This window comes from Macrotis lagotis, chromosome 6 (assembly GCF_037893015.1).
Source record: "Macrotis lagotis isolate mMagLag1 chromosome 6, bilby.v1.9.chrom.fasta, whole genome shotgun sequence".
NCBI lineage: Eukaryota > Metazoa > Chordata > Mammalia > Peramelemorphia > Peramelidae > Macrotis > Macrotis lagotis.
The window spans coordinates 20219992-20239780 of NC_133663.1; the positions used below are offsets into that span (position 1 = coordinate 20219992).

Below are 19789 nucleotides of genomic sequence, written 5' to 3' on the forward strand. Positions count from 1 at the left end.
TTTCCACCATCTCATGACGCCTCAGTCCATCCACAAGCACCCAATGCCATCTGCCCCAGGTGAGGCCTTTTGTTGGGCACCAAAGTGTGACCCAGTTGACGACCACAGGACAATGCCCAGACACCAGGTAATATCCAGGAGAGACAGTAGTGGCATCATGGAGGCACCAAGGAGTTTGAGAAGGAGGAATCTACTGCCCACAAGAGGAGATCCTACTGAGGCCAAGGTGAGAGATGGCAGGTCAGACATTGAGGACAGCCAGAAAGTCAGTCTGGTTGAACTACAAACTAAGTTCAGAAGAGCAATGTGCAAAGAGCCTGGAAAGATGGAGTGGACAGCATGGAAAGGGAGTGCCCACATTCGCTCCAAGGAGCCCCGGGAGCCTGAGCCGGGACAGGACATGGACAGACCCGGGAATGTCACTGAGACAGCTGGGGAGGGGGATGCCTCATTAAACATAGGAACTATCATAAAACTTCCAGTTCCACTGCCCCAAATGAAGGAAATGCTTCATGTACATATGGACAAATACCCCCAATGACCAAAATACATCAGAGTGAAAACGAATTAAGCCAAGGACTTCCCCAAGTGGAAAGCTACTGCTCAATAGAATTGGTCCTCAAGGACCAAATGTCAGAACTGAGATGTTCTTGGGTATAATCACTCAAAAGGAGAAGGGAAGAGATCTCAGCTGCTGGCCCACCCCAGCCGGCTTCTCCTCCCATCCTCCACCATCAATAAAGTAAGTACAAAGCACACAGTAAGCGCTTCATCACCGTTCTGTTTATTCATTCATCACGCAGAGGGCCTTCCAAGTCAGCAATCATGTCAATACTGAATACGGCTGTATTGATGTTTTTGGGTGGTGGTGAATAAATATTTTTCAAAGTGTACTATTGATTGAGTCTAATCATAAACTTTGAGATAAGGTAAAATGCTATTTTAACCATAACTCACCCAAATTAGAAGGATCATCTCTTTCCTAATATTCTAAAGAGTCCTGTGGCCCTAGCACATAGAAGGCATTTAAATGTTTGTTGAAAGACTGAGAACAGAAATTACAAATCTCCTAATAAGCACGAAGAGATCTATGAAGATAGAATAATCTAGAGATAATCACCACGAGCTGGTCAACATCTTCATATCTGCCCTTGAGCAGATGTGGAGAGTGTGTGCACACATGCAAAATACATGCTGCATGTACATGTGTGTGTGCAGACATGCACACACAGGCATACACATACACGCACGTGCATGCACACACATACGCATGCACACACATACACACGCCCCACCATCTTCTGTTGAGGTTTTTAAAAAACCACCAGGTTGTGGAAAGACCTGAGTGAATTGATCCTGAGTGAAGGAAGCAGAACCAGGAGAACACTGGACACTTAACAACAACATGGGTGATGATCAGCCATGATGAACTTCTTCAAAAGAAAAAGAAAAAGCACCAGGATGAACCCCAAGCCTTGTACTCTGCTGAGGCACAGTGAAGGGGCTAAGAAGACTAACAAAGGCCACTGTCTGGTAAAACAAGGGTCACAGAAATCTATCCAAAGTCAAGGCAGTGGAAGTCAGATGGTTGGAGAGGAGGAAGAATGAGGCCCCGCAAGGACAAGGAGGACTTTTGGATGATGCACCAGCACAGAACACCCCAAACTGAAGATGCAGGAACAAAGAAAACCAACCAAAAAGGTACCAGAAATGATTCCCCTACTTTGACTGGGCTCCTAGGAGCAACAACTGTCCATCCAACTGTAAGAGAAAGTCAATAGACAGACCAGATAACTGAGGACACACAGCTTGTAGTGATGGAATAGGGAGGGATGGTTTATTCCATTACCTCAAGTTCAGTTCAATTCCCCACACATTTAATGAGTCCCTTCGAGGACCAGAACTCTGGTGCCTAGAGGGAGCTTGTCTAAGGCCTCTCTACAGAAAAACTAAATACAAACTACAGGGAATGTCAAGTCAACATGGGGGAGGGAGAATCGGGAGGGAGACCCGACCTCCTACAAAGCAGAGGGAGCCCTGAGACAGAATGGGAGAGGGTGAAAGGTGCAATCCGTCCCTCCCGGGCCCAGCCTCCTCCATGCACAGCTGACCATCTCCTCCAGCAGATCAGCCTCTTGCATGGCTGTCCTCCTAAGCCTCCTTCCTCCTCTTCTTACTCACTCCTAAACCTTCTGCCCCTTATCCTTCAACCAAAACCATCTTCTCCACAGTCACCAATGATATCTTAATCCTGACCTATCTCTACTGGCTCTCCTTCAGCCTGTCTTACCACTCCTCCTCAGGTTCCTCCTCCAAGTCACAGCCATGGTTGTAGGGGTCCCCCAAGTTCTTTCCTAGGCCCCCTTCTCTTTTCCCTCCATATTCTCCCACTTGATGATGCCATTCACTCCCAAATCTCTATGTAGATAACTCCCAGACCTGTGTAAATAGTGTCTCTCAGGAGCTCCAGAATGGATCACCAATTGTCCCCTGGACATCTTCAGCTGGACTCCCAAAAACCTCTCAAACATATCATGGGCAAAACAGAGCTCATTATTTTACCTCCAGGTCTCCCCTCAATCCTCCCAAGTCACCCAGGGGACACCCAAACTGCCCGGTCTTGGCTCTATTCCAAGACACCAAACTGTTGCCAATTCCATTTTCTCTTCCACAACTTAGCTCCATTCACATAACCATCAAGCTAGTTCCAGCCCTTAGCATTCACCTCCTACTACTGCAATTCCCTTCTCTCTGATCACCAGGTCTTGTCTCTAACAGAACCTTTCCTCCACTAGGCTGCCCAAATAACTTTCCTCAAATGTAATTCTGACTGCATCACCCTCCTCCTTCTCCCCACCAATAAACTCTAGTGACTCACTATTATCTGTAGGGTCCAATGCAGCAGGCCCCTTGCTCACTGCCCAGCTTTCTCTCCCTTCACCTCCCCCAATTCAGCTTCACAGCTTCTTCACTGCCCCAGACTTGGTACTGTCTCCCACCCCAACAAGCCTTCCTCCTCATCTTGCCTTGTGGTGGTCTCAGTCAAGTCCCCTTAAACCCCACATTCTGCTCAAGGCCCCTCCCAAGGCCCATGGATGGGCACATCCTCTCCTCCAAGAATCCCCTCCACTTCCTCTGGAACCTGAATGTCCCAGGATACTTTGTGGGCAGGGACCCAAGTTGTTTTTGCCTTCCTTTGTCTCCCCAGCATTCAGCAGTCAGTACTTAATAGTGTTGTGATTCCTCCTTCAGTTTTTTTTTTTAGATTTTTCAAGGCAATGGGGTTTAAGTGGCTTGCCCAAGGCCACACGGCTAGGTCATTATTAAGTGTCTGAGGTCGGATTTGAACCCAGGTACTCCTGACTCCAAGGCCGGTGCTCTAGCCACTGCGTCACCTAGCCACCCCCCTCCTTCAGTTCTGAGGAGGACCAACAACATCTTGACTGAAGTGAGGCAGAATTGTACAAAGGCATCAGCCTAGCCCTCTCTTCCAGGTCACTGAAGACCTATGGCAAGACAAAAGTCAAGAAGACTTGAGTCAAGAGCTTGAGGCTGTCTGACTGGGCCCTGACACTCCACAGCCCCCATGTCCATTACCTTCCTGGCTGTGGGGACCAATGACTTTCATATGCCCATTCCATCAGGGAAAAGTCCTCACATGCTTGGGGTAGACACCCCCAAGTCAATTGATGGGTTTGAGGATTATCGGTTACCCTCCACCCAGCTTAGCTTCTTGGAGCCACAGGTGAGAGTCTAGTGCTGTTAAGCTTCTTGACTGGTTCTTTTGGGGTGATTTAAATCACCCCAATGAGTTCAATCACTGTCCCTGCACCAAGGACTTCCCAAATTTCCCTATCTGGCTGTACTATCTATCTGAATTTCAAGTAAAAAGCCAACATTGCCAAGTGCCTAATGAAAACCAGCATCTCCTACTCACTACTCCCCCAAATCTAACTGATTACCTTCTTCCATAAACCCATTTCTCCTATAAGGTAGCCTAGATCTGCTGAGTGCCCACTATTCTTCCAGTACTTTTAACAACAGACTGATGAGTTTCATCTTTCTTCCTCTCTGGCCTATCACATCTCCTTAATTACCAAGCTGTCTAGTCTACCCTCACAAGCCCTCCCCCCTCTCTCAACATCAGACTGGGGTCACTTTTCACTTGGCCTACTGAAATGGATTCCTAACTGGTCTCCCAAATTTCAGACTCTACCATTTACAATCATTTAAAACTTCACAACTCTGATCACTTTGTGATTTTACCAATATAGGTACTTCCTCCAAAAGTCCAGCTAACAACCCATCAACATTTCATTCTAGATGGCTCTTATCTATGTCCCCTAATAAATTCTCTGCCAGACTGTCTCTTGTGGGTTCCAGGGCTTCCTCTAGATTAGGATCAGGCTCTGCTTTTTTATAAAAAATATTTTGACAGCTATAATTCCATCTAATTGGCTTCTTTTGTAACCCTATGTATTTCATGCATTTAAATCCACGAATCAAACATGGAGTCCCAGGTTGCTAGACTGACCATCAAAGGGATTTAGAACTCTGAAAAGTGAAGATTCCCTCATGCAGATCTCCTCACAGCATGGGCCAACCAATGAAGCATGCACACTCAAAACCCTCTCTGCTCCTCCAAGCAGCTGCTTCTGAGCTCAGCCAGCCAGGTGGTACTTTGGGTCTCTGCCCAGGTTGCCCCCTTCTCACATCCTCCTTGAGAATCCTCAGCTTGGGAGCTCAGCTCAGCTGGTATCTCCTCTGGGAAGAGGCTCCTCATCTTTCTTCAGATTCTCTGTGGGTTCCTAAGCCCAATGTCACACAGTTTCATTTTTCTTTTGTTTCTGCAGCATCCAGCAGAGTTGCTAAAACAAAGCAAGTCTTAATAAACATGTGTCTAAAAACTCTTCCTAATCTCCCTGGGTTCTCAGTGCACCATGAACCTCAGCCTCTGTCATTAGATGACCTCACTTTCTATGTTAGGAAGATCAAGAGCTTCCTCCTGAGCTTCCACATTCACCTCATTTTTGCTTCAGTTCAATTCCATTTTAAAATATCCTCCTTTATCATGAACTTAATAATCAAACATGAACAATTCAGCCTTCAAAGAATACAAAAATACTGCCACCCTTCTGGTGCAGGTCCTCAGAGGGTCTCTCTCCAACCTGCCCCCCCAGCTAGTCTCCACTCAGCCACTAAATCTTCTCCAGGGTCAAATATAAATTCCATGTGGCACCCCAAACCATTCATAGCTCATGCCCCCCACACACACCTTTCTGGGTTTTTTTGGTACATCTTACACCCCACAACATACTCAGATCCAGTGACACTGGCCTCCTGTCCATTCCTCCATCTCTTGGTTGACTATCTTCCCAGGGACCTGAAGGCCTTCCCTCCTCATGCTCCCCTCCAGTCCCAGCTAAAACCCTACTTTCTGCAGGAAGCCTCTCCCAATCATCTGTTCTCAGTTCATTATATCCAATTTATCCTGTCTATAGTATGTCAGTAGTTGATGTATTTGCATGTTGTCTTCCCCATTTGGGTCCCATTAGATTGTGAGGCCCTAGAGGACTAGGACAGTCTTTTACCTTTCCTTGTGTCCCCACTGCTCAGGGTCTGAAAAAATAGAAGGCACTTAAATACTTACTCAAACAACAGCTAAAGGACTGTATATGCAACAGGAAATTTCAATTATGTATGGTTTGTCTTATAAAAGTACATATTAGTTTAATAGTATTAATAAAGTCGTCCTGACTGTTCATATACCCTCCTGAATATTTCTGTTTTCTCCTGAGACTTGTTTAATTTTTTTGCCGATGCTTTTCTGCGTCTCTTCGCTCACTCATTCGTATCTCTGTTAACTTTATCCCTCCTTTCAATTTCATCACATGCGCTTCCCAACAGTCTCAAAGGGAGCTGACCTCCCGTTGGTACCCTTCTTCTCACCCTGTGCCCAGTTCTGAAAGGGCTTGCTTCCACAATGATTCCTGTCCTCTCCAACATCTTCAAACACGCCCATGTCTCTCTGGCCTCTACCCAGTTTGCCTTCTTCCCGTGCTCTTGGCTGGGGGGCAGCAGGCTGTCTGTTAGAGGGACCCCAAGGCCCTCCCTGTGGCTCCGCGTCCCTCCATCGCCTTCTTGCAGCTTGCTCTGCCTCTGCCTCTAGCGCATCCCTGCCATCATCTCTGCAAAGTTGTTTGAGCTTCTCTAAATAGGCCCAGAATGCGAGGGAATCTCAAAGACCTAGAGATGAGGAAACTGAGGCCCTAAAAGACGGAGCGGCCTCCTCGCATTCAAGGGGTCCGCAAGCGGCCGGGGTTCTCCCGCTGGCCAGTCACGCAGCGGCCCTCCCCCGGGGCCAGGTTTGACTTCAGCCGGCCTTTGTGGGCTTGGGGGTGGGCAGGGGTCATCTGCTGTCTCCCCTTCCGCGGGGCTCGGGGCCCAAACAGAAAGGGGGTCGCAACGCGGGGCTTCCACAAGTTCGTGCTCCCCGGTGCCCCCTAAACCAGGGCCGTAGCTCGGAGGCTGCCCCTCACAAAGGCCTCCCTCCATCCCCCGAGGGTACTGCGGCCCCCCTCGGCAAGGTCAGGGTCGGCTCTGACAAGGGAGGGGCCGCCGGGTGGAGGGGCGGAGCAGCGGCCCGGGGGCAGGGGACGAACCCCCCTGCCTTGTGACCTCTAGAATAAAAAGGACCGGGAAGCGAGGGGCATCGGTTTGGGGTATTCAGCGAGCGCTTAATGAGTGCTGAGCAAACTTAAGGACACGGGCGGAAGTCCCGCCCAGCCCTGCGCGGCCATGCTGGGGCGCTCACGCAGGTCGGGGGACCCCCCAGGTCACAGGGCAGAGGGGGTGCCGGGGCTGCGAGGTCGGGAAGGCACAGCCCGGGGCCTGGGGGAGGGGAGGGGAAGGGGCGCCGCGTGTCCAGCTCCCCCGCCCGGCCCCGGCCCCGCCCGTACCTGCGCCCCGAGGCCGGGGTCCCCCACAGGCGGGACTCTAGCTCCCTGTCACCATAGCGACTCCCCACCAGAGCGCCCAATTCTTCTCGCCATGGTTTTTCCCGCCCTGCCCCGAGGAGGGGGCGGGGCTCCGGGGCGGGGCCGGCCGGCCGGCCCCGCCCCCGCGTCACGCAGCCGCCTCCAATCAGAAGGCGGCATTGGTGGTTCCCGTTTTCAAACTTTAAAAAAAAAAAAAGAGGCAGAAAGTGCGGCGCGGCGGCGGGCGCCTCGGAGGGCGGCGCCCGGGACGAGCGGCGCCCATAGGTCCGGAGCGCCCGCCCCGCCCCCGCCCCCGCGGCCCGCGCCTGCGCCCCGGGCCGCGGGAAGATGGCGGCGGCCGCGGCCGCACTTTTTTCAAATCGCCGCTTCCCAGGAGGCAGCGCGCGCGTTTGTAACGAATTTCCGTTCGAGTTTGGATTTTAGGCGCCATTTTCGAGTGGTGGAGCCGGAGCCGCCGCAGCGCCGGGCGGACGCGGGCCGAGCTCGCGGCCAGGGAGCGGCCGGGCGCCGAGGGGCCGAGCCGCGGGCGCGGGCCGCCGCCATGCCGCCCCGCAAGCGAGCCAAGCCGTCCACGGCGCAGCAGCCGGGCGCCGCCGAGCCGCCGCCCGCCGAGCCGGCCCCGCCGGAGGAGGCGCGCCCCGAGGCGGCCCCGGGCGCAGGTAGGCGCGGGCGGGGGGCGCGGGGCCGGGGCCGGGGCCGGGGCCGGGCGGGGGCTGACGCGCGCCGCCGCTGTGCCCGCAGAGCCCCCGGGCCCCGCGCCCGACCTCCGCAGCCTGGAGGACATCCTGGCGGCCGTGCCCCCGCCGCCGCCCCCGGCCATGGCCAGCGAGGCGGGCGCGCCGCGCCTCATGATCACGCACATCGTCAACCTCAACTTCAAGTCGTACGCGGGCCGCAAGCTGCTGGGGCCCTTCCACAAGGTGCGGGGCCGGGGCCGGGGGGTGCGGGGCGGGCCGGGCCGGGCCGGGGGTGCGGGGCCGGAGTCCGGGGGGTGCGGGGCGGGCCGGGCCGGGGGCGCGGGGCCCCACGCCGCCTGCCGCCCGCAGCGCTTCTCCTGCATCATCGGCCCCAACGGCAGCGGCAAGTCCAACGTGATCGACTCGATGCTCTTCGTGTTCGGCTACCGGGCCCAGAAGATCCGCTCCAAGAAGCTGTCGGTGCTGATCCACCAGTCGGACGAGCACCGCGACCTGCCCAGCTGCACCGTGGAGGTGCACTTCCAGAAGATCGTGGACCAGGTGCGGCGGGGCCGGGCTGGGCCGGGGCTAGGGCTGGGCCGGGGCCGGGGCCGGGGCTGGGGCCGGGGCCGGGGCACGCCCGCGCCCGGCCCGCCTGACGCCGCTCCCCACAGGACGACGAGGGTTACGAGGTGATCCCCGACAGCAGCTTCAGCGTGGCCCGGACCGCCTACCGGGACAACAGCTCGGTGTACCACATCAGCGGCCGCAAGGCCACCTTCAAGGACGTGGGCAGCCTGCTGCGGAGCCACGGCATCGACCTGGACCACAACCGCTTCCTGATCCTGCAGGTGAGTGGGCCGGCGTCCGTCCGCGCGTGTCGGGGCCGCGCTAGCCGGAGGAAGCCTTAAAGTGCTATAGCAGCACATCATGGTTTACACGTCCTGCCCGCGTGCGAATCGTCATCTGCTGCTTTAGGAATTTAAGGAGCGCCAGGCCGGGCCGGTTCGGGCGGGCCCAGGAGACGGGACCCGACGCGCTTGTCCCGCTGTAGCAGCACGTAAATATTGGCGTCGTGAAGCTCCGGAACCCCAATATTGTCGTGCTGCCTCCGCGTGGCAGGCCCAGCCCGCGTCCCGTCCCGGGGCTCTGTGTCTTCGGGCTGCCCCGCGCCTTGAAGCCCGAAGGACACGGGGGCTCCGATGGGCCCCGACGGCGCCGGGGGTGGTGATGCCGTGAGCCCCTAGGCCCTTCCCAGGAGGAGGGGACCCTCTCGGTTCAGTTTCCTGACCGTGGAGGCCGGCGCGCAGAGACTGACCCGGGCGGTCTCTGCTCCCTTGGGACTCGGGGACGCTGAGAGAACTCAGACTTGACTCCTTTACTTCCTCGAGTTCCACTCAGTTCTCAAATTAAGATTCTGCAGAACTGGGGGCAGTCACGTTTGTAGTCGCCGAATTAAAGCATGGAAATTGTGAAGAAGAATGCTACTTTGACCAGAAAAAGGGCTATGGCATGATGTTTAGTAGAATTTACTTTCTTTGTTGTTTGTTTTAGTCCCCATTCTCTCCTTTAAAACAAGAATTTTCTTTTCTAGCATTGTTTGGATGAAAATGTAATGTTTATATACTTGTGCTGCTTTGCCAAAGGATTCAGCATTTATCCCAGACTTTGTTTGCCTGCTTTTAGGCTTTCTTACTTGTACATTTCTAATAAGATCACCCCAAAAGTCAGTTTTTGGTCTGGTAACTGTTGGGTATTCTTAAGTCCGATGCTTCCGAATGAAGTTAGAGAGGCTCGAATGAGGCAGTGTGGTTCCATTGTCGTTGGATTTGGAAATGGGGTTTCTTTTAAATAATGACAGAGAGCCCCCAGGAGGAAATATGTAAAACTTCTCTTGACACTAGGCTTGATTCCTATCACTGAATATTGTGACTTAAAGAGAGGGAAAGCAGATGGAGGATTTGTGGAATTTGAGGATTATTTTATAAAATCTATTTACCTAAATGAGACAACTTTTATCAACCAACATTTTGTTTTCTTCTTTAAACTTAAATCTTTAAAATGTTAATTTTTCGCTTGAAAATGCAGAGAGGATGTAGACAAACCAGCTTAAAACATTAAAAGAATTTTCATATAAGGTACAGATTTTTTTAACACTTTGCTAATTTTACACACTTTGAAAGTTGAGCCAAAAAAAGTTTGTTTTTAATTTATTTAGAATTTCATTCTAAATTTAGGAAAGAACTGTCTCTTCCTTTCCCCAGCTGTTAATATTGCGGGGGGGGGGGGGGGGGTTAGTTTATCTGTTGCAACAATGGAAAATATAGCAGGACGGATAAACTATGTATTGAAAACAAACGTCCCCCCTTTTTGTCTCACACACACACACACTTGCGAGTAAATAGGTCAAGTTTGCTGAGTAAAACTTAACAAAATTTATAGTTCATGAAAACCAAAGTTAAAATTTCACTAGGATAATTTGCTTCTGTAGGAAGCTTGGTCTGAAGTGTGCCGGATGATTTCTTTAAAAAATCATCTCTTTTTAAGGCTTGGGATAAAGGCCAGAAACGGTCATTCTTTAATTTGAAATTAGAGTGCACAAATGTTTTAGTTCCACTCAACAAATAGTATGATTCTAAAATACTTGCAGGTATTTGGCAAGTTTGTTCCTAAATAGTATTCACACTTACAATTGCTTTTCATGATAATTTTGTGGTTAAATGAACTCCTTCCTACCTGAGTTGCAGTGCTAAGGTAAATTTCCACCTAGATCCCCTTTAAAGCATCACAAATTCCAAAATGAGGGATCTGAGTAAATTAAATTTCATAGAAAGTATGTGCCATAGCTAGTAAATCGATCGTTTTCACTATCTGGTGACCCTAATTAGTAATTGATGGACCATGTGTTTAATTCTAAGATAATTTAATTTTCCATCTAAAATGAAGAAAATAGGTTTTGTGTACATTGATAATTTTTCTTTTGGCGATAGAAGATTGCTTGCGGGCCTCATTTTTGAAAACACTATAGAAGATTGAATTCAGAGAGGTGAATATTAGATACAACAATCTCGAAAAAGAGCAAAGCTATTCTAATTCAGTAGTACAAGAAACTCTACTATGTTTCTTGGAAGTTACCCTGCAGGTGAGGTTAAATACAGACAAAAATTAAGTTTTAAAAGATTCATCAATTATTAAATAGGATCAGAAAAGGTTTCCATTTGGGGTCATAAAGCATGTGAAGGAAACTTTGCTTTAGCTGTATCCAGTGGGGAAATGGAGGTGAGATAGATACCCGAGGAGGAATCATTCCAAAAATTTAGGGGGAAAAGAGAGCAGGAACTTGGTTTCTCAAATATGCTATCCCTGAGGTGTAAAATTTATTCAGAATGGGTTATTACCGATTAACAAATGAATCCTACCAAATATTGCATAAGTGGTGATAAAGTTAAGATAATAGAGGTTGTTTAGTAATTTCAGGAAAATAAGATTTCATTTCAACCACGAAGGATATATCAAGGCGAATGTCTGCTTTCTGTTTGTTAGGGTTGTATTTGTTAAACATTTATATAATGGGATGGGCTTGTTTTGGTGACCTCATCACCGTGATAGTAAAAATTACCTCAAAATAATTATATCAATAATCCAGTTTATACTCACCTTGATCCTTTCTGAGGGACCTATATTTTATTAAGAAATTGTGTCTTGAATGTACTGCAATTGGGAAAGTGCTGGGAGTTGGTTTTTCATTTATTTTTAGCTTTTATGTTGCTGGCCTGTGATATACATGACATCTTTAAACAAAACACATGACATCTTTAAACAAATATGATTGCTTTAAGAAGTTGTTTGTAAAAGGTTATCAATATATGAATATAAGATTAAATCTTAATTTACTATGCATTATGTAATCAAATTTATTTTGCCTCTGTTGTATATTTGATTATCTAAAAAAGTTGTGCTTTATTTTTTGCATGTTTCTACCGGTATTTAAGGTGCTTAATAATGGGAGGGTTGGAAATGTCTAGCAGGTTTCTCAGAATCAAGATTTAGTATAAAATAATATTGTTCGGCTTAATGAAGATTGCTAATAAAGTTCACATAAATTTCATAAGTTGCCTGACAGTTGGATTTTTTTTTTGTTTAAAACTTTAAACCTGAGGTCTGAAACAACAAAAATTACTTCAAGTATTGCATCTTTTGGGATTCGATTTTTTTTAATTGATTATGTGTGGTGCTCTACCACAAGTTCTGTGTATTTAAGTTACACAACTTTTAAAAATGTATAGTTTTATTGGAAAATTGTGGAAGTGATAGGGTTTTTTTTAAGTGATGGGGGAATTCCTGCTATTTTTCTGGGGCTAGGCAGAGCAATCTTAAGGTGAATAGATGACATTTGGTTTTTAGAGAATTTTTAGGAAGTTGATTTATTCCAATTTTTTAAATCATTTTTAGTACATTAATTTAGTACAATAATAGTACATTTTTCTTTGGGTTTACACATTAAGGAAGTCTAAAGAATCGAGTTTTTTTAATTCATGGTCGGGGTTGAGGAACTTCGAGGATGTTTATAAAGATAAAATAGGTATTACTTCTCTATATGAGAGTCCTAGTAAAATTATTTGATGCTATTTAAGATTTTTCTTGTTTCAAGGTTAGAATTGCATAGTAGAAATTTCTTGAGGGAAGGGTCTTTTTTTTTAATCTGTCACAAGTGTTTAGCAAAGTCAAATGTCAAGCTTTTAATAAGCTTAAATAATTTAAAATAAATTCTGTTGATAAATGGCCTAATTTAATTGAGCTCAAAAATAAGACATTCTAGTTCACATAAGATGGTTGTTGCTGGGAAGTTTTAGTCAGACAATTAAATTGTAATCAATTTTTAACATTCAAATCTTAGTTGAATTTTTGCGTCACATTCAAAAAGCAATTTTTTTTGTTCTTTATCAGTGAACGGCAGATTTACTAGGTCTATGAGAAAAATGAAATATATATTCAGAGTGTATATGTGATAATTCCCAACCTTTTGAGGGCAGTGAATGTGCTTCCCAGTTTCCAGATGGAGGAATGACTTAAAAACTTTGCCTGTTCAAGGGAGTTAACTTGGTAATTTAGTGAAAAGCATAAATCAGCCAGTAATCCCAAAGATATCAGGTTTAAAAAGTAAGCCTTTGTGTGAAGAGAGGTTTAGGGATACTACCTTAATAGCCTTTCCACTATCTGAGGAAGCCTGCAACAATGGGAAGAACATGATTTGGTTACAGGGAACTAGATTTGAAGGTCCTCCAACTCTTTACCTTAGCACCTGAGTGACCCTGGACAAGTTGCTTAGCCTTTCTAAGCCAGCTCAGAGGAGGTTTCTTAACACCTTTCAGTCTCTGATTCCACATTCCCCTCATTTTACACATTGGAGATGTTCTCTAATTCAGATCTTCTTCTATGGCAAGGTCAAAGAAGAATCTTGTCTTTACATTGTTTAACAAATAATTTTTAAAAGTAATTGAATAAAAACTAACCAACATGGATTGGGGGTGGGGATCTGGTTTACTGTTCCACACCTATAGTAGCCCCATTGGGGCTCATCTTGATTATTAGCATCTCAACTTCATTTGGCTCTCGTTTTCTGCTTTCCGGTTCTGTTGTGGCCATTAGGGATATTGTTTTCCTACTTCTGCTTTCCTAGTTTTAGGCCACACAGATCATCTTCCTGTGCACTTTTCTATATTCATAATCCACATTACTTAGCCGTTCCCCAGATGGACACCTTTTTCTCCCAGTTTTTTGGCTATTTAAGAAAGATTTGTGTAGCTCATTTAAGTGACTACGAAGTATGTGTTGACTCCTTTTAAAGGGAAGGGAATGAGCATTTTTGAATTACCTACTCTGTACAAAAAACACTAGAGATAACTCAGTTGTATCCTTGCAAACCTAGTTGGCATACAAGTTGTTCATTCAAAATCTATAATATTTCATAGGTCATTTTTCCCACAGTTTAATTTCTCAATGCTAATTCTGTTCAATAGAGGAGAGAAAAGTCTCACCGAAAGGACAATGTTTACTCTCCAAGCCAAGTCTTGAACCCAGGCGTGAGCAGCTAGATGTGAACCAGGGTTCTACTTCACCACAGTGTAGTATTATTATTGTTGTTGTTTTTTATTCACTAACTTGAAACCAAATTTATCTTTCCCTTAATGTTCATAAAATCATAGAGTTCACAGGGACCCTAGATAGCATTATTTAATTTAGAATAACTACAGAATGGCTACATTTAGTCTGAACTGATTTGTGGACAAGCCTGTTGGTAGTCATTAAACTTTGAGACCCCTGTGGCCAATTTAAATTGATTAACTTGGAGCATTCTTATCCTTTTAGGGTTGGGCCTGGCTAGTTGTTGAATTAGTAAATTTCCTGGTATGCTTATTTGAATGCTTTTGTCCAGTTTGGCACCTGGCTTTAGTGGTTGAGAAATTCTGATACTGTTCATATACCCTTTAATGGTTTCTTTGATTTCTCTGGGCATTCATTTCTATAATGGATTTTAGAAAGCCACAGGTCATTGAAGAAAGTCTACCAGCTTAAGGAAAGCTATTCACTTTTTGTCTGCAGAAATGCCAATCTGTACTAATTTTTAAAAAAGGTAAGGCTTGGCCTTTAAATATGTAACAGCTTAATTTTTCAGAAGGCACTGCCAATTGAAAGCAAAAAAGAAAGTTAAGGTTTCTCCTACCAAAGTACATGTCAGAAGATCATACTGAAAATAAGGCTCTTGTAGCTCCAAACCTGTTGAGGTAAAATTTCCTACAAGCTTGGTCATTTCTTGCCTCCAGAATAATAAAGATTTATTAACTTGGCTAAAATAATTTATGTGAAATGCCTTATGATGAAGATATCTGTATGATTAAATTTTAATTTTGTATACATTTTTATTGCCTCCTGAGAAATACCCCTTTGCAGTTTTTCAGATCACTTAAAATATACCATCACAAGGAAATAAATGGTTTTTTATCTCAAAACAGTTGTTCCACATCTCAGAATCTTTATTCATTGAGATCATTTGAATTAGTGGTACATCTGTTGGGTTTAGAAATTGAGGAAAAATAGTCTTAAGCTATAGGAGCATTTGAAGAGACAGAATTAAATCAATCCCAGTGTGCCTTCTTGCTTAGGCCTACTACATCCTCTACTTGTTAGACTCATTCTAACCTTTGGACTGATGCATTACAGAGACACACAATTTCATTTGGGGAAAGGTGTTGATAAAATGTTGCTATTTATCCAAAAGACTATCTGCCATATTCCATGTTATGTTTCAATCCCATTAAGCTTTGAAGTTTAAAAAAAAATTCCTAAGTGTTCTACTTTTACCTAGATGTGGAATTTTAGAAATAGATAATCTCATAACAATTTCCTGAATCCTCCAAATTATTTTCTTGTTTGCAGCAGTTATCATTGAAATACTTAAGAACTAGACTGAAATTTAATTTTAATTAGCTTCTAGAATACTATTATATGTTATTATACTTAAATGTTTTTCTTTTACACTTGATTTTGAAAGTGAAAAGAAAATTTATGTCCATTTTATATTATGACATAATTTTCTTATCACAAATATCAGTGCTCTGTATCCTTTATAAAGCTAATTAATGAGCAGATATCTATTAGAAGTCAAATACTGAAACAGTTCTAATTGAAGAGAGTTTAAATCCTAATGGGAAAAACAAGTCCATAAATTATAGACATATAATAATTATCAGATCATTTTACAGAGTAGTTTACTCTAGGAGAGTGGATTCGGGACAACTTTTACATATAGGGTTCTTGAGGTTACAGAAGACAGGGGTTTCTGAGGAGTAACCCTATAAAATTAGGAGGGTGCCCTTTTCTAGGATCCAATAAAAATTTTAAATGCTCCCCTGCTCTCCCCATGCCCAAAAACAAAATTCCATCGGTTTTTTGAGATTTTGACTTTAGACAGTTTTTTGGTTGGCTAATTCTGACTTGTGTCAACTCACTTGTAAACGTTCCCTGAATAATTTCTAATTCCTGGTGAAACATCCTCTTTTTGTTAGCCAATTCCATCCCTACCCCCATAACATCCCAGTATATTGTCTTGCCTTCACTGAATAGTAGTTGAATAATGTTTAGTAGTTCTGGAACTCTTAAAATTTAATCTTGTTTACAAGGCATAAACATAAATAAGGGGGTGTGATCGGAGCTCCCCAGATTTTTGTACTTGACCATTTTAGACCTGTGTCCTTAAGGTTAACAGGTTTTTTTGTTCTGAACAGATAACCCCTTCTTACTGAAAAAGTTCTGCCATTTATTCACCTACCAATTTATTTCTTTGATTTTAGCTAATGAATGAGAGCCACCTTCAAATTTTAAAATAAAACTGATCCAGCCACCTCTGTTGAAAATCCCGAAAAGAAAGATCTTAGACCCATTAGAGGGTTCATCGTCAGAAACTGATCTGATGGCCTCAGTGGAAAGGGCATGTCAAGAGGTTGGTCTTCTAGCTGCTTTGCTCGTTGGACCTTTCTGTCTTGGCTTCTTTGCCCTATTAGAATGTGAGCCTCTAGAAAGGGAGAATACTCATTTTCTGTTTGTATCCCCAGGACTACACATAAGTGCATAATAAAGACCTCGATCAAGTCAGGAACATTTTGAGTCCAAAGTGGTTTCATGTTCTTCCTCACTGAAAAGTAGGTAACTGATGGCAAGATCTTTACAAGAACGTACATTTCAGATACCAGTTCAATATAAAGTTTAGCACTTTAAATTTTAGCCACCCAAAAAATTGACTCGTGCAGAAACTCTCATCCTTGGAAGGCAGATAATGAAGCAGTTTGTTGATTTTTGTGTTTGCATGGGGAGAAACTAAGGCCACTAGGTGTCATCATCTACTACCAAACCACTTTCATGTTTTAAAAGCAATATTTTTAATGAAAGGATGATTTTGTCATTAATTGTGCATATTTATTATAGTACAGAGGTCATATACAATTGTTATGTAATACTTGCCCCTTTGCTTGGCATTTTATTTTCCTAACAATGTCTGTTACTTACTGTTGTCAGTTGTCTAAACTGACTGGAATCTACATGGCTTGACTCTTAAATTGATATTATGAAGCCTCTGGTGGGTAGAGGTGTGGAGATGAGCTCCCAATTTCAGTTGTCCTTTGTTTCTATCGGTATCCCAGAAATAGTTTGATTTAAAATTAAAGTTTGTGTTCTTTCCTCCATAATTACAGATGCTCAAATCAGTGTCAGTTTCTGAAATGTTATGCAAACCATAAAATAAGCTGTTATTAGGTGGGTTAGCTGTTCTAAAAATCTAAGGAAGACTACCAGTACCCAACACTGAGAAACAAAGTTTTGAGACATCAGAGTACACATACATATAAATAAAATAAATACAAACTGGATATATTAAGAAATCATTTGTTTCACTAATTTTAAATATACATTTATATTTTATAAAATAAGCGAGAAGAGTTCTAGACTTCATTTCATTGGACTAGTCAGATTTAATCAAGTGCTCCACTGAAGGTTTTTACAGGGTTTCCCAAAAGAATTAGCAGTTTTGAGTTTTTATCGTTTAAAATGTGAGAAGACTCCCTCATCTCACAGACTCAGACTCTTCTCCCCCACCTCCTTTTTTTAAAAACTACTTGGCCTCTAGTCTCGTTTTTTTCTTCCTCAATTTCCATAGCCATGTTCTTTTTTCTTCCCTATAACGATTTCATTTCTTGTCTGGGGCTTTGGGAGGAGCAATAGATGGAAATTTTCTTACTTACTATTCTGAAGTACAGCTAAAGTTTGTTATTTCTGGTTATAAAGTTGACTTCATTCAGTCCAAATATCTGAAGTGGGACCAAAACTCTTTTCTAACTTGTCAGCTATCTTAAAAGTCATTCATTTAGAGGGACCATAAGCCGAAAAATGATGTGGCTATTTTAAATGCTAGTGTTGGGGAAGGAATGTATTCAAAGTCCTCCAAGAGGACCTGGAAATTTAGGTGGAAATGAAGGAGAATATATTTATTCTTGCTTCAAGGAACACCTGTTTTGTAAGATTCAAAGTACTCAGCATGAAGTTCAGTCTTGGGGATGGGAGGCAATTGCACATTTACACATACGAAGATCATTATTCTCAAATGATTGTTCAAGCTTCAGTGTTTTCATACCTAGTGGGTAATATGTCTGAAGATGAGGAACTCCCTTTCTATTTGGCACTCTACTGTTCATGACAGGCCTTTTGCCCGGCAGGAGAAATAGGCCTGCACATGTTCCCCTGTGATCTTAAACAGGCTAAATGGCTGCCTGGCAAAACAGCCGAGAAAGGGGATTGAGGGTGGCTTTCATTGTGCAAATGGAAGCTTCCCCTTTTCTGTCAGCTGACTGTTTATAAAGTTAGGGGGCAATTGAACAAAGAAGAGCATTTCTCATTAATTTATAAAATTATACAGTTGGTATTTTCTCTAAAACTAAAAGTAAACTTTTTTCCCCCCTCCTGGCTAGCATTTTAATGAAATACAGGCTATACTCTTGAACTAAAAAGGAATTTAAATCCTTGAAGGGGCTTAACATTTTTTTTTACTCCCATCTGAATGTAGGTAAAGCCATTTGCAACCAGAATTTTACAGTGAGAAGATGAATCAATTTCAACATAATTAGAATATATTGTAAAAACCAAAGTACTTTAAACATAGAAGTGTTCAAATTAGGTGTTGTGGAATTTTACAAATATGGCAAAGGAATGCTATTTTTAAAACTTGTCAATATGGGGACCTCTTCAAGTTTATCATGGTAATTCAAATAGCAGTACTGTGATTGTTCAGGTTTTGTGTATAGGTGAGGGTAAATAATGCTATAACACCTAAACCTTGGTGTAGGCTAGGAAGCAAATTGGAGAGGATTGTTCAAAGGAGAAGTTTAAAAAAAAAAAAATCATGTTTTCAAAAATTCAGAAAACTTTGAAAAAGAACTGGACTTTCTTTGGCTTGTTTTTGCTTAATTGTTAGTGAATACTGTTGCTATCAAATGCAATAACTAGAAACATTTTTGTGCCTCATTGTAAGCTGAATTCAGCAGCATGTGTGTTTATTTTTTGTTCTTTAGTTTCTCTGACTCTCGTTTCTGACTTTACTCATGTTAAGTCTTAATAAAATTTGAATTTTTTTTAAAAGGGCGAAGTTGAGCAGATTGCTATGATGAAACCAAAAGGCCAGACTGAACATGACGAGGGTATGCTTGAATATTTAGAAGATATCATAGGATGTGGACGGCTAAAAGAGCCTATTCAAGTCTTATGTCGAAGAGTTGAAATACTAAATGAGCAAAGAGGAGAGAAGGTAAACTTTCTGTAATCGTTTTTATTGTTGTTTTTTGTTTTTTAATTTTTTTTGCAAAGCAATGGGGTTAAGTGGCTTGCTCAAGGCCACACAACTAGGTAATTCTTAAGAGTCCGAGGCCAGATTTGAACTCAGGTACTTCTGACTCCAGGGCTGGTGCTCTATCCACTGAACCACCTAGCCGCCCCTGTAATCTTTTTTTAATCTTAAAACTAAGAATAACAGTATCTAACTTAGAAATTTCAATTATAGATACATTATCTTTTTTTAAGTTTGTTGTAATTTCATTTACATCCTTGCTTAATTACAACTTTTATGTTGCACTCTTCTCACCTAATTTTTTTAAGAGTTGGGAAAATTTAATTTGTGAACTTTATTCTTTGTAGTTAAACAGAGTTAAAATGGTAGAGAAAGAAAAGGATGCCTTAGAAGGAGAAAAAAATACAGCCATCGAATTTCTCACCCTGGAAAATGAAGTGTTCAGGAAAAAGAATCATGTCTGTCAGTATTACATGTAAGAAAACTTGCTGTGGATTTTTAGTGTTTATGTCAATTAGAGCTATTGTTGGGAGAATTTATTTATGCTAGAAAGCACATGTGCACCCTGCTCTGTGTGATAACAGGGTGAATATTGAATGACAAGGCCCAGGAGACTCTGCATCAAATCCTCCCGCCCCACCTCTGGGCCTCAGTTTCCTCCTCTGTAAAGTGGAGCTAATGATTCCTCTAGATGGAACTTTCTCACGAGTTTTGGGAAGTCAAAT

The 19789-nt window shown here is 43.8% G+C and overlaps 1 protein-coding gene across 2 annotated transcripts in view; it reads left to right on the plus strand.

Annotated features, from left to right (window-relative positions):
* The first annotated feature begins 7539 nt into the window (after positions 1-7539).
* The window catches only part of SMC4 (structural maintenance of chromosomes 4), a 37108-nt gene continuing 24858 nt past the window's right edge, over positions 7540-19789 (plus strand). The window contains exons 1-6 of one of the 2 annotated variants that reach the window (XM_074190839.1): positions 7540-7657; positions 7740-7918; positions 8045-8236; positions 8350-8526; positions 18861-19025; positions 19412-19539. In XM_074190839.1, the coding sequence (XP_074046940.1) occupies positions 7540-7657; positions 7740-7918; positions 8045-8236; positions 8350-8526; positions 18861-19025; positions 19412-19539 (959 nt within the window). Of the gene's footprint in view, positions 7658-7739; positions 7919-8044; positions 8237-8349; positions 8527-15282; positions 16176-16287; positions 16375-18860; positions 19026-19411; positions 19540-19789 lie in introns of those variants that run through there. The other variant, XM_074190840.1, reaches the window with a different exon arrangement.